The sequence below is a fragment of the Poecilia reticulata genome, linkage group LG17 (assembly GCF_000633615.1).
Source record: "Poecilia reticulata strain Guanapo linkage group LG17, Guppy_female_1.0+MT, whole genome shotgun sequence".
Lineage (NCBI taxonomy): Eukaryota > Metazoa > Chordata > Actinopteri > Cyprinodontiformes > Poeciliidae > Poecilia > Poecilia reticulata.
The window spans coordinates 18,928,191-18,940,358 of record NC_024347.1 but is presented as its reverse complement, the minus strand read 5'-3'; the positions used below and the strand labels follow the sequence as shown (position 1 = coordinate 18,940,358).

General features: G+C 40.2%; 1 protein-coding gene across 9 annotated transcripts in view; it reads right to left on the bottom strand.

Annotated features, from left to right (window-relative positions):
* Window positions 1-857: 857 nt before the first annotated feature.
* kmt2cb (lysine (K)-specific methyltransferase 2Cb) overlaps window positions 858-12,168 on the bottom strand; it is a 76,686-nt gene continuing 65,375 nt past the window's right edge. For 7 of the 9 annotated variants that reach the window (XM_017309998.1, XM_008434094.2, XM_017310002.1 and 4 more), the window contains 15 exons: window positions 12,018-12,147; window positions 11,407-11,554; window positions 11,136-11,320; window positions 10,801-10,937; window positions 10,276-10,552; window positions 9,026-9,165; window positions 8,386-8,499; window positions 7,182-8,301; window positions 6,961-7,097; window positions 6,722-6,864; window positions 5,195-5,369; window positions 4,438-4,554; window positions 4,271-4,344; window positions 2,781-2,889; window positions 858-2,707 (listed from right to left, as the gene is read on the bottom strand). In XM_017309998.1, coding sequence (XP_017165487.1) covers window positions 2,615-2,707; window positions 2,781-2,889; window positions 4,271-4,344; window positions 4,438-4,554; window positions 5,195-5,369; window positions 6,722-6,864; window positions 6,961-7,097; window positions 7,182-8,301; window positions 8,386-8,499; window positions 9,026-9,165; window positions 10,276-10,552; window positions 10,801-10,937; window positions 11,136-11,320; window positions 11,407-11,554; window positions 12,018-12,147 — 3,099 coding nt within the window. In that variant the 3' untranslated portion in view covers window positions 858-2,614. The remainder of the gene's footprint in view (window positions 2,708-2,780; window positions 2,890-4,270; window positions 4,345-4,437; window positions 4,555-5,194; window positions 5,370-6,721; window positions 6,865-6,960; window positions 7,098-7,181; window positions 8,302-8,385; window positions 8,500-9,025; window positions 9,166-10,275; window positions 10,553-10,800; window positions 10,938-11,135; window positions 11,321-11,406; window positions 11,555-12,017; window positions 12,148-12,168) is intronic. The other 2 variants (XM_017309999.1, XM_017310000.1) reach the window with 1 other exon arrangement.

Below are 12,168 nucleotides of genomic sequence, written 5' to 3'. Positions count from 1 at the left end.
AATCCTGCCAGATAATTTTCATTAGACTTCTAGTTAAGAAAATTAGATGACCACTCCAGCATTTTCCAGAACAAATAAGTTTCAGATGTTTGGGATCATTATGTTTAAAGCCTCAATGACACCCAAAGTTCCAGCTCTCTCAAAGCGTATGAAATTTTCTGATTCTTGATTGAATTGCCTCTAATGCTGCAGGTTTCCAGTYCCAGCGGATCTCTGACCACCAACATACTTCATTGTAGGCAGTGTGATCTTTATTTTTCCTCCTCTGATTTACTGACAAAAAAAAAAGGTTTCAGTATTGATTCATTGTGCTGCAAAAAGGAATCCCCAAGATCTCCCTGGCTTATTTATATGGCTGTGAGCAAACAGAATCTGAATTTTCTTGTGCTTTTGGTCAGTAATGATGCATTTCTGGAGTTCAAGTATGGAGCTCTTCAGTGTTTAATATGTACGCTTACTCAGCCTGAGTTTTCGTACAAGAATGTGAAACCTCAGAGGCTGATGCAAGTCTTTTGCAGTCAAGTCAATGGTTTGGTGTCCAATTCTTGGGAAACTCAGGATCCGTGTCTCTAAACATTTTAGACAATATTCCGGAGTTTCTAACATCAACAATCCTGGTTTTTAAATCTCAAGCAAACTTTCTTCTCTGGGTTGAATMCATGTAGACGAGAATAATTAAACAGAATGTAATGTTGAATCCTTATGAAAATTCTTGCATTATTAATCTCAATTATCCAAGCCTTGTTTTTGAGATTTAAGAGAATAATTTCAAATTATTTCAMTTCTAATGTGGTATGAAAATGATTTTTGATTAACTTATAATTCATCCGGGGAGCCAAAAACAGATACACAACTTGTAACATGTAAAATAGTTTATTTTTGTAAATGTTTCTAAATTCCACAAAATCCAAACTTCGTACTCTGTACACTTCAAAAGGCATTTTCAAAAATAAACAACAAAAAGAAGAAGAAGAAAAAAAAAATCTTGACTACTTTACACGACCAAGAAAATGTAGCACAAACACACTGGCAGGATAATGTAATATCATACAAGAGAAGAAAAATATCCAAGAAACAATTTTGTTACAACCATTCATTGAGAAAATATATACAATTGAGTTTTCAGAAAGTTAAAAAAATACATGCCATATACATTACAAGTTCTAAGACTGTYTGCAAAATTTTACAGTCGACTTGAAATTGTGCACGCAAAAACTCGYCTGTTTCTAAGCATGTGACTTGTGAAGTGTCAGTATAAGAAATATTTTTGATTAAGCAGAACTCCGTTTCTGTCCAAGAAACGGTAGAACGACCGTCGGTTCCACATACAATTCTCTCTGTCGCACACTGGTTCATCTACGTTATACATGATTAGATGTTTGCACCTTTTCCCCCCGAAAAAGTAAAGTAAAAACACTTTGCTGCTCTCGTTTAAGATAAAAAGTTAAAAAGCTGTTGTTGTTTTTTTGGGGGGGGGTTGTAACTCCTAATTCACAGTTCTTTAAAATCAGACCTGATTAACAGCAAACAGATCACGATGATCCTTTTTTTTTTCTTCTTCTCGATTCTGTAACTGATAACTCGTTAGTCAACAAAAATATTTCTTTCGAGTGGTCAAAGTATGTGTAAGTCACAAAAAACACTACGCTACAATACCTTACTTTTAATACAACAAAAATACTTTGTGAATTATTGTGGTTATTTTACAAATTCTGTACAGAATAATCATAATATATACTCTCAAACTGAAATAACGTCCATCTTAAATAAATTTCAATGACAAATAAAAACAAAACAGTAAAAAGAAACGATTTTAAAAACACCCAAACATCAAGAAGGTTAAGGTAGTATTTGGTCGGTTATTCCTATAGTTTTCTTTATATACATTTGTACAAAAGTAACAGCATGTCATCTTCAATCTTCAAAAACAATAGCCTTCTTTAAACTCAATCTCATCATTTTGAGAATAAAATTCACTCACTCAGTAATAAATACAAAACCTCTCAAATTCCACACAAATCACATGACGGAGACCTATGATACAACTGACTCATGGAATCAAGTATTTAAAAGTTTTTCTGTGTGTATGTTTTTGTTTCTTTTCTTTTTTTTTTCTTTTTCTTTAGTGCAAGTTAATATTCCCTTCACGGTATTCGTTGCTGTACATTCCTCATTCAGTGATGTCTACATTTAGTCTAACGGCATACATTATTATATAACAAAAAGGGCCTGCCCTTAGTTAGCAGTAAGGCCGCACCCTGCACAGTGCTTTCTCATTCGCTGGTGGATTCTGCACCCCCATGTACACCACAAATATACGAGCAGATACATACAGACAGATGGAGGCCTTGTGAACGACAAAAGCCTCTTTTACATATGGCACAAGTCACATCCTGCTACCGTGTTGGATTTCTCCTCCTCCAGACAAGTTTTCCCCCCCCTCCATTCCCATGATCCTCATGAACTAGCCTTCAACCCTTCTGTTGAATTTTTTTTTTTTTTTACATTTCTTTTTATTTTGTTACATCGACTGCAGCGTGGAGCTTTTATTTTTCCTCTGTGCAGAGATCATGACACTCACTCGCTCAAGCAAGGAATGGTTTTGATGTTTAGCTCAGTTAATCCACTTCCTGCACTCAGGAGCTCGGCATTGGCAAGCAATCTTGTGCTGGCCTTCGATGGCGTCGAACTGATAGTCAAAACACAGCTGAAAAACAAGGCAGGGAAATTTGTTACTGAGCTTTGATACTGTATTCGTGCAGCAGCTTCTGGATACTCACCTCTTCTCCTTTTTCAACTCTGCGAATACAGCTGATGATGATTTTGTAGCCTCTCTCGAATGTAACCACCTCAGCGACACAGTTAGGGGCGCAAGAATGGTTGATGTATCTGAGGAAGAATAATAAAACAAAATATCTGTTCTTACACATGGTTCCTAAAGAATCTTCACATAAGAACTCCACACTTCTCCAACCTTTCAAGCTCCCAGTCCTTTACAAGCATTTGCTAATACTAAAATAAAAACTCCACATCATTTCACAGTGGGTAGGCTTTAAAAATGGAATTAGAGCAGGAGGAGGGCAGTGGAATAGAGTCTAAGATCTGCAAATACAAATGTTTTTCCATTCTTGTCCGTACTTAAGAGCTGGAAAATACTGACTTTTTTTATTTGAACCTTAATGGAGAGTTTTTATACAGAGTACAATTGAAACCACCTGTTTTCAGTGCGTGGCTGCAGGAACATTAGTTTGTGTTACAAGCAAGAAGAGCAGTACGCAGCACATATTAGCCAACAGAGATGYATTTAAAGATGTTCTAACCTCAGATAAAGTTTAACGTTACACTCATGAGATAAATCAGCACGATTTGTAGTGGCAATTAATTCAAGCTATGCTTTACAGAGGAAGCAAACAGAGAATGACCTATAAACTGTCTATAATAATGTCACGAAGGGTTTGATAAATATGGTGCATGGTAGGTTCCTAAACTCGGCCGCTTAAACCTGAGCTTTTCCAGCTGCTTTTAGAGCACAAGAGAGAAAATCACAGCTGAGATTGTAACCAGTGCTCTACACACAATGATTATTTCCCCGTGGTCACACTTTGAAACAGAATTCAGATCACTCTAAAGACGGATGAACTTTTTAATATTTATAGATTCCTTATAAATTTAAGGCTACGTTGCACATCTCCTAAAAAAAAAAAAAAGAAGCATAAATTACACACAGGCTTAAATGAGCATGTTTACTCTCTCTGTTGCCATAGTAAACCTAAAGTAGAAGTCCACACTTCATGCAAATAATACTTCCAATAAATGTAGTAATTTTTTCTCACTCTATTTTAATGAAGACCTTTGTAAAATACTGATATTAAGTATGACTGAATGGGTTTAATGTTGTGTTTGCAAACTGCCTCCCAATCAGGGATGTTTACAGGGTTAGTTACTACCACGGCAACCTGATTTGGCTCTGGTTCCAGCAGCTGAAACAACCAGGTTAAAATAACAACCTAGTAAACTACTTTGTTCACTGGAAATGGTTCCCGCTGTTGKAGCGCGCCTTCTATACAGCTACATCCACCTTTAGGGCAAAACTTTAGCAACATCAACTTTAACTGTCTCTAACTTTGAAATTGTAATTCAGACACACACACACACACACACAACACAAATGTAAAGTGACTCATCAAAAATCTAATATCAAACAAAAGCAGATATAAAACTAAGGTTTTTGATTTACAGCTACATTGATATAATTTGATCAATTTCAGACCTGGCAAGCCCTCCACTTTGAGTGGCATCCACAACATGCTCGCTGTCGATGCGGAACATGAACACTGCTCGGTTCTGTAAAGGAATATGAAAATAAACTGTAATTTTCAATTAAAGATTAAGTCAAAACTCGGCTTAATTATGTTTTTTTTTATTTTTATTTTATACCTGAGATCTGTAAACCTTTGCCTTCCTGATGGCGACCTCATTTCGGAGGACAGTTCCGTTGTACTCGATCACCATGGTTTGCTTTTCGATGTCTCTAGCAGCAAACAGCCCCAGGCCCTGTGTAGATATCATGTTAGCATTATGTTACATTATGTCTTTAAGTGTTTATTACATTACAAAAAAAAAAAAACAAGATTTAAAAATTATATTTAAGATATGTTCTATTAAAAGTAAGATGCATCTAACTATGTCTGCCCAACTATGCTTTTCTATTCTGGTATCTGAGATCAAAGCTAAGTACACCAACGTTACCAACTTTACATGTTAAGCGTTACTTTTGATTGATTTTTAGCCAAGTTTTCAAATAATTGTTCTCCAGCCAGTCTTGTTAAAGATACACTTGTAAGCTAGTAGTGGATTATGTAATCGCCTAAATATACAAAGAAAGGGCCTACAGTAAAACTTGGTCCAAGAATTGAATTTTTTTATTTTATTCTGTAAATTAAAATTAAGAATTAAAAATCAGTGTACGTACCCTTATTCTTTAGAAATTTCACAGTTTGGATACCAGAACAACAAAGTCTGTAGATTTGAAACTTTTAACATTCTCTATTRTCTTTTCTTTAGTCACTTATCCAAATCTGTAAAATTGTTAAAGCAATTCAAGGCGGTGCAGGAACTCTGTAAATTTAAAGACCTTGCAAAAGCCCTAAAGCCCTTTAAAACCAGAAGCTTCAATGAAATGTAGTTCAGTCACCTGGATGCGGGAGCAAGCCAAATACACATTACTTCTCCACTCGCTCTTCATCCAGCGGTACTGGGAGGACCTGGGGTGCACAACTGGAGTCTTGCTGTGAGGAACACCGCCTTCTCCTTGCGCCACATTTTGATTAGACCTGGCACTGCTGCTGGACACAACCTGTGGTTGAGGCCTGCATTTTGAGGCAGAGTGAGAAAAAGGAGACATATTAGCGCCAATGCTACAGTTTTGCCTCATTGAGTTCATCTTCTAAAGCGTTCATACTATTGTGGTTCTGCTGGTATTCTCATATGTTTATTTGGTATTCAAGTACTTCTGCACACTTTCTATTTCAGCCAATTTACTTTAAAATTTTACTTTTAAAATACCATTGGCCAACAGGCCAATGTTTGCAATTCAGCTAATGCCAACATATGCAACACTACAGCAGCTAATGGGAATCAGCAACATGGATAGAACATTTTATCTTGACATTTTGTGGCATTCATCACGATAGTTATAAAAACAACAAGTATTAAATTGGCTTGTCTTTCGGGAAATAAATTAGCCACTGCAGACAGAGGTTCAGAAGCACAATCACTGCTATAAAATTATACATTAAGTCTAGCTTAGACTCTTTCAGGCTGACAGAAATGGCCTACTTGATGGTTACATTACGTAGAGTGACTGTACCACTAAACAGCACTCATTAATTGGATTTAATCATATTTTAATAATATATTTAATGATGATGGCACGGTGGAAAGAAAAAGCTATAATCCCAAACAGCTTCCTATCATTTTAGAGTTAACCAACAACATTTATCGTGATCACAATAATTATTTTCTTCCATAAAAATTGACCAAAATGAGCAAATATTCATTAACTTTAGCTACCGTGCTATTAGCATTCTGGTATTTTAAACGTTTTTTATAACTAAAATAAGTTGGAGTCTTAAATCACTACCTTTAGCTCCCTCCATTTTTCCTACACTTCAATTTCTACAACACTTGTATTTTTCCCCCTCAACAGATGGGTGTGGTTCACATAACTTACCGGAATCACTCTGAACTTTTGCTGGAAATACAATTTCCTGACTTTATTACAGCGTTGTGCATCATCCTTTTGTTTCAGTGATGTGGAATGACTGCATGGCACTGGGAAACGATGCTTACAAGGCATTTGGCACGGTATTCTATCTGCTCAGAATCCACTAACCTTGGCATGTTGGATGCTTGAAACTGACAGCTTGACCTACTTTCTGACTGACTGATTTGGTAGATGAATGTCTGACCACTTGGGGGCACTGAGAGAGATTTGAAATTTTATTTAAGATGACCAGTTGATCCCTTAATATGGTGATGTAACAAGAAAAGTAATGCAAAAGTAAAGGGGTGAATTCCACACCCTTGGCCTCGTTGTGTATTCACTATTCTGTACGGAAATGCATGAAAAGAGACACACATATACTTCAAAAATATAACTGAAAATTCTCTTTCATTTCTTCAGTTTTAAACGGGCATAAAAGCTCATTTACTTAGTTACCTTATCACCAGCAAAGTGTGGGAGGAGCTTGTTCTTGGTTCTGCGCGTGCACACCCCGCTGGATTGAACATGAGCGGTAATTCCACAAGAGGGTTGCGCCCGTAACGGAAAGAGTACCTGAAACATGCCTCCACTCCTGGGAGCTGGAGCAATGCAGCGCAAGGATGACAGACATAGTTTAGATGTTTGCCAATATTTTTGACTCTTAAAGCAACAGGAACACAAATTTAGGTACAAACCGATTCAGTAATTCTGGTGACTGCGGGGACTGTGAGTCCAAACAGATCCTCTCCTTTCAGATACACAGGAAAGAGCCTCAGAGTGCCAGACTCTGCTCTTTTGTCAGAAACTGGACCAAGCACTTTATCCCAAACTCCTAATTGAAATAAAACACAAACTGCTTAAGAACAAACTAAACTCAGAAAACAAAAAAAAGTCCAGAAAATGTTACTTTCTTTACCTTTAGGAGAGGTGTCCGTCAGGATCAAGTCTTGGTAGCCTTGTTCAACGACTCTGATTGTAAATTCTGGAAACCCGTCATTGTCTTCAACTGAACAGACATAGCGACAGCGGCGGTTGCCGTGGCGCATGCTCCAGTAAATGCGACAAGCCTCGTAGCCAACGGGAAAGATGGTGGTCGGTGAATGGAAGGCAGACATCTGTAACGGGGTGAGTTGTCCTATCGCTTGCAACACCAGGCTCCCCACTCGAAATGTGTAGCCCAACTCGGGCTGCTGCACGGCCGTGGCGATCTGTCGCACTTCGTCTCTTTGAACGTAGACGCGTCGGAACACGGCAAAGCAGCGCAGCTCGTGCTCCAAGGCTTGCCCTGCCGTTCCCCGGGGCCTGTGGGCGTGACAGAGCATAGTCTTGTCTTTGAAGAAGGTGCACTGGGCTTGCAGAGCACAGGTGAAATGATAGACGTTGGTACAGCGCAGGCGATGGCAGCCGCTGGTGGCTCCGGTTTGCTGGCAGTAGGCGCAGCGTATCGTCTGGCCGCGGCGCAGCGCCAGCTCCACGTTGATGAGGGCGCCGGCTTGCGTCTCGTACACCTCAGTTGACCACAGAGCACAGTTCAGGTGAACCCACACGTCGAGGTCTAGATTGAGCAGCCTGGCCGGCCCATCGGTGATCCCGTCTCCAAACTGGTGACAGAAACAGCACCGCCTCTTATCTTTGAGCAAAGACGGAGGGCGCAGGGAGGCTCCTAGTTTCTTCAGAAGCTCGTCAATCTTATCTTCCTCTGGAAGYTGCGAATTCATCCTCGGCGGTAAAACCACCTGAACGCTCCACTTTCTCCAGCGGAGACCTTTCTGTCTCTTTCCCTGGTGCCAGCAGTCGTGGGACCTTGGCCGGGCCTTGAGCTTCACTGTCACCTTAAGGGCGTCGGCTTTGGTCTCAGACTTGGGCGTTTCTCCAGCTGTAGGGAAGGGGATGGGCGGAGTAGATGGAGGAGACATTTTGGGCTGGAGCTGGGCGAGGCAATGGACGTCCAGCGAGGACATGTTGTTGTTGTACTGATGCTGAGTTTTGCAAAAGCTCTCGCTTTGGTCAGAGGCGGGAAGAAGGGACATCGACTCCTGAAAATGTCAGAGGAAATAGAAGCAAACAGTTGTTACTCGGTCCACGCAGGTTTAAACTGCAWGGATTAGAACGATACAAACCTTTGTCTCTGTGGTGGGTCTGGACTGAGGGGATGATGAGGAACAGTAGAGAAGGAAACAGCTTTGACTACAAAAGACCAGGTTTTCATCCGATCTCAAACGGCCTTCATACTCCTAATATAAAGCAAAAAAGATGAAGAAACTGAATGCTTTACCCAGCCAACAGATCTGAGACTGATTTAACTTCAGCAGGCAGGACTAATAATATAAAATAATATGTTCGGTATTACTGCAGAGATGTTGGCCTTCAGTATGAAAGCAGATAATATTTTGGATTCAATGAAGCTTGCGTGGTCAATAAACGTGCCCTTAGACCATCTTACATTCAACTCTTAAAAAAAAAAAGAAATCAATGTGAAGCAGCCTTTTGAGGGGCTTTTTTTTCCTATCTGAGAGCTGAAATCTCAATCAAGTGTCTGATTGCYAGAAGGATATATTATTAACCCAGAGAGCACTGCTGAGTTTCAAAAGCAAGCATGATATACGTATTAAATTTAACACCCAAAAAGGGAGGGGTAAAAAAAAAAAAAAAAAAAAAAATTATTTAAAGTTAGTTAGATACCGCAGCACTGAACACGTTTGAAGGTTAATTTTTGATAGATTATGCATATTTTGTGTAGGATGAGAGTTTGTTTGGTACCTTCATGCGAGCAGGGAGATCTCTGATGTTTTTCTGAACTCCGTTTCCCAGAACTACCACTTTACAGTGGCAGCACCAGTGGGGTTTACATCCAGCACCGGCAGGAGTCTTATGGTCAGCTMCTCGAGCCACAGCGGCACCTGAGGCAACAAATATTGATTTTTTAAAAATGCATTCTGGCATCAATATTAATCAACAGCAGAGACGGTATGGGTTAGAATCTCTATATACTGTTCTGTTCTATTCTGTTCTATATTCACACATCAATATGCAGAATGGTAGGCAACTTGCCCAAGCGCTCATCAACATTTAGTAGAGAAGAAGATGGAATCAAACTCATAAAGTTCTGACTCAACACAGTCGCCTGGAGCTGCAAGAACATTCTGGATCTATTCTGGCGAAAACATTTGAAGGAGTCGAGATGAACCTTCTAAGCACGGTGGTGGCATCGTGCCGAGGGTTTATCTTCTTACAAGTAGAACTAATGAATTGAACAAAGCAGCTGGGTTCTCCAACAGAATAATGATCATAAACGCGTAACAGGAGTTGTTTTGTTGTGGTTGTTTTAAGCTTCTGGAATGGCTTACACGTCAAACCGTTTAAAATGTCCCGACTGCTTTAAAAGCAGGTCTGTTTCAAGAAGCCATTTTCAGTGAGCTCTATTATTTCTAATGAGAAAAGTGGTCAACTATCCAGATCGAGTTATGCCAGGAGTTTGCTGCTTACGACAAAAAGGGCYGGGTTTCTCTAGAAGACAAGTTTGCGGATTTACAGGAGTTCACCAGAATTATTGCTTAAATTCTGTTTGCCATGATCATTCCATTTAAAATGGTTCAAGTACATCAAAATGMTGAAATTTAATCTAATGTTTAATGTGAGTGGACTTCTCCTTGGCACCGTTTGCGTCATGTAGGAAAGACAGAATCAACATGTCAAAAAAAAAAAAAAGAATGAACTTTCAGGATAAGAAAGAAAGYAGTGCAAACCGTCACAGCTGCGATTCACTCAAATCAAATTTAATTGAACATTTTTGAACTTGTCTGACTACTGTGTGTACAAGTCCCGCTTAGAAATAAGCAMAATTTAATCACCTTCAGGTTTAAAAGAAGAAGAAAATAAATAACTACACACAGCGAAGCGACTGCTGCATTCTTCCACACAGACTCATTACGTACAGCTAAATTAGAAATGACATTTCAATTACAGCACTCTCAGCGACACTCTTGTTTAATTCGGTCTCACTCTCTCACCAGGGCTGTTGGGATGGAAATGGAAAGGATGTGGATGCTGCTGCTGCATCATTCCCTGTGGCCCGCTGGGACGCATCATCTGTCCGGGCCGGCCATGGAGCACGCCGTGGTCCCCCGGCCCGTGGAAGAACATGGGAGGCCGCGACTCCATCCCGTGGGGACCCATGCGAGGGCCCATAGACAGAGGAGGCCTGTCCGGGGTGCTGCTGACCTCATAGCTGCTGGGAATCTTCACGCACAGGAGGTCTGAAATKGCCGCTACCACACCTGTGATGTTCTAAGAGAGAGGCACGCATATGTACAATCAAATTTAAATCATTTTATCTTGTAAGAATCATATAAATATTTGCTATGAAACGTCCCACTAACCCTGAAATTATATATTTTTTTCCCCATCTACAGTCTCCAAACTCCAAAAGACCGGAACTTCAATTCTGACCAATGAGTTTGTGATCGTCATCTGAGCAAATCATGACTAAATCTGATGATAATATTTTAGCTRAAGCAGCCATACAGTCAGCTTACCTCAGCTGCAGCTGGTCTCAGTGTGATAGCAACAGAAACCAGCCCTTGTTTGGAGTCGTTAGACATGGGGCCAAAGGGGGAGCCAAAGAACATCGAAGAAGGTTCAGTCTTGATATCCTGCAGTTTGATCTCTGACCCTGAAGAGTAAAAAAAACAACAACGGAAAAATGAATAAAACTGGGTCCAGATAAAAAACAAAAAACAAAAAGAAAACAAACTGCACAAAATAGCTTAGAAGCTTGAGTTCTGTGTTAAAACTACCTCATAAATTCTAATTAATTGCAAGGTAATTAATTATGTTTGATTGAATTATGTAGGATGTTGTGGGTGTTCACCTTTCYCGTCGGGGGCAGGCAGCATGGGGAGCACGGGAGACAAGCATGGGGATGGTGGCTCTTCCTTCACCAGAGACAGGTCTGGRTAGCGACTGATCTCCATGCCAACCACGCTCTCGGGAGATGAGGAGGGAACGAAGCTGTCAGGTGAATCCCTCTCCTTGCACGGCTCCTGTCCTCTATTGCTGGTATCGCGAAAGAAAGCGACAGTCAAAAACCATACAGCCGAAGCGAATGATCCACTTATAAATTACTGTTACTGATTCGATACCTGAGCTCCTCCTGGTTGTTATGAGGAGGGGTGGGAAGAGAAGCTGGGACATCCACAGTTTTGGGTCCCTGAGCAATGGCCCGGGCTAAAAGWTCTTCCTCAGCTCTAAACGGGACGTGGAGTGGCTTGGGCACCAGACCTTTGGAAACTGGAAATTAATGGAAAAATAACTTCCATATTATAGCAACACTGAAAGCATTATTAGTTTTTAATAGTAAAGTAATTGGAGAAAAAGGAAAAACAAATTAAGCATTTTTTTTTCACAAAGATGAAGAGGTGATTTTTCTCTAGATGTGCAAAGCTGATGATCACCCCTAAGGATGTGCTGCTGTAACTGTAGTGAAAGATTCCACTAAGTATGAATGTAAAACCTTTTTCATTTTATATCTGTAAAACATTTAGTAAAAGACATTTATTTCTCCTTACACTTCCAAATTATGATCCACCTCAGCATGCAAACACCCTGACAATTGTGGTTGCGATTTGATAAAATGTGAATGTGTTCGAGTGGTACGAATACTTTCGTTGTCCACTGTGCATAGAAAAACAACTGGTGCAAATGGTGAGCTGTGATGTAGTCGTCTCCAGAAACGTAGCTGCATGCTGTTTACCCATGGCAGCAGCTTTGCTGGCCAGCTCTTCAGTCGTCGCAAAACCGTTGATCATTTTCTGTCGATTCACAGGTGGTGGAGTTGGAGGGAGAGACGCCGGTGGTGTTGGTGGATTGCTCAAGTTATTCTGCTGCAGATTCACAACCGGCAC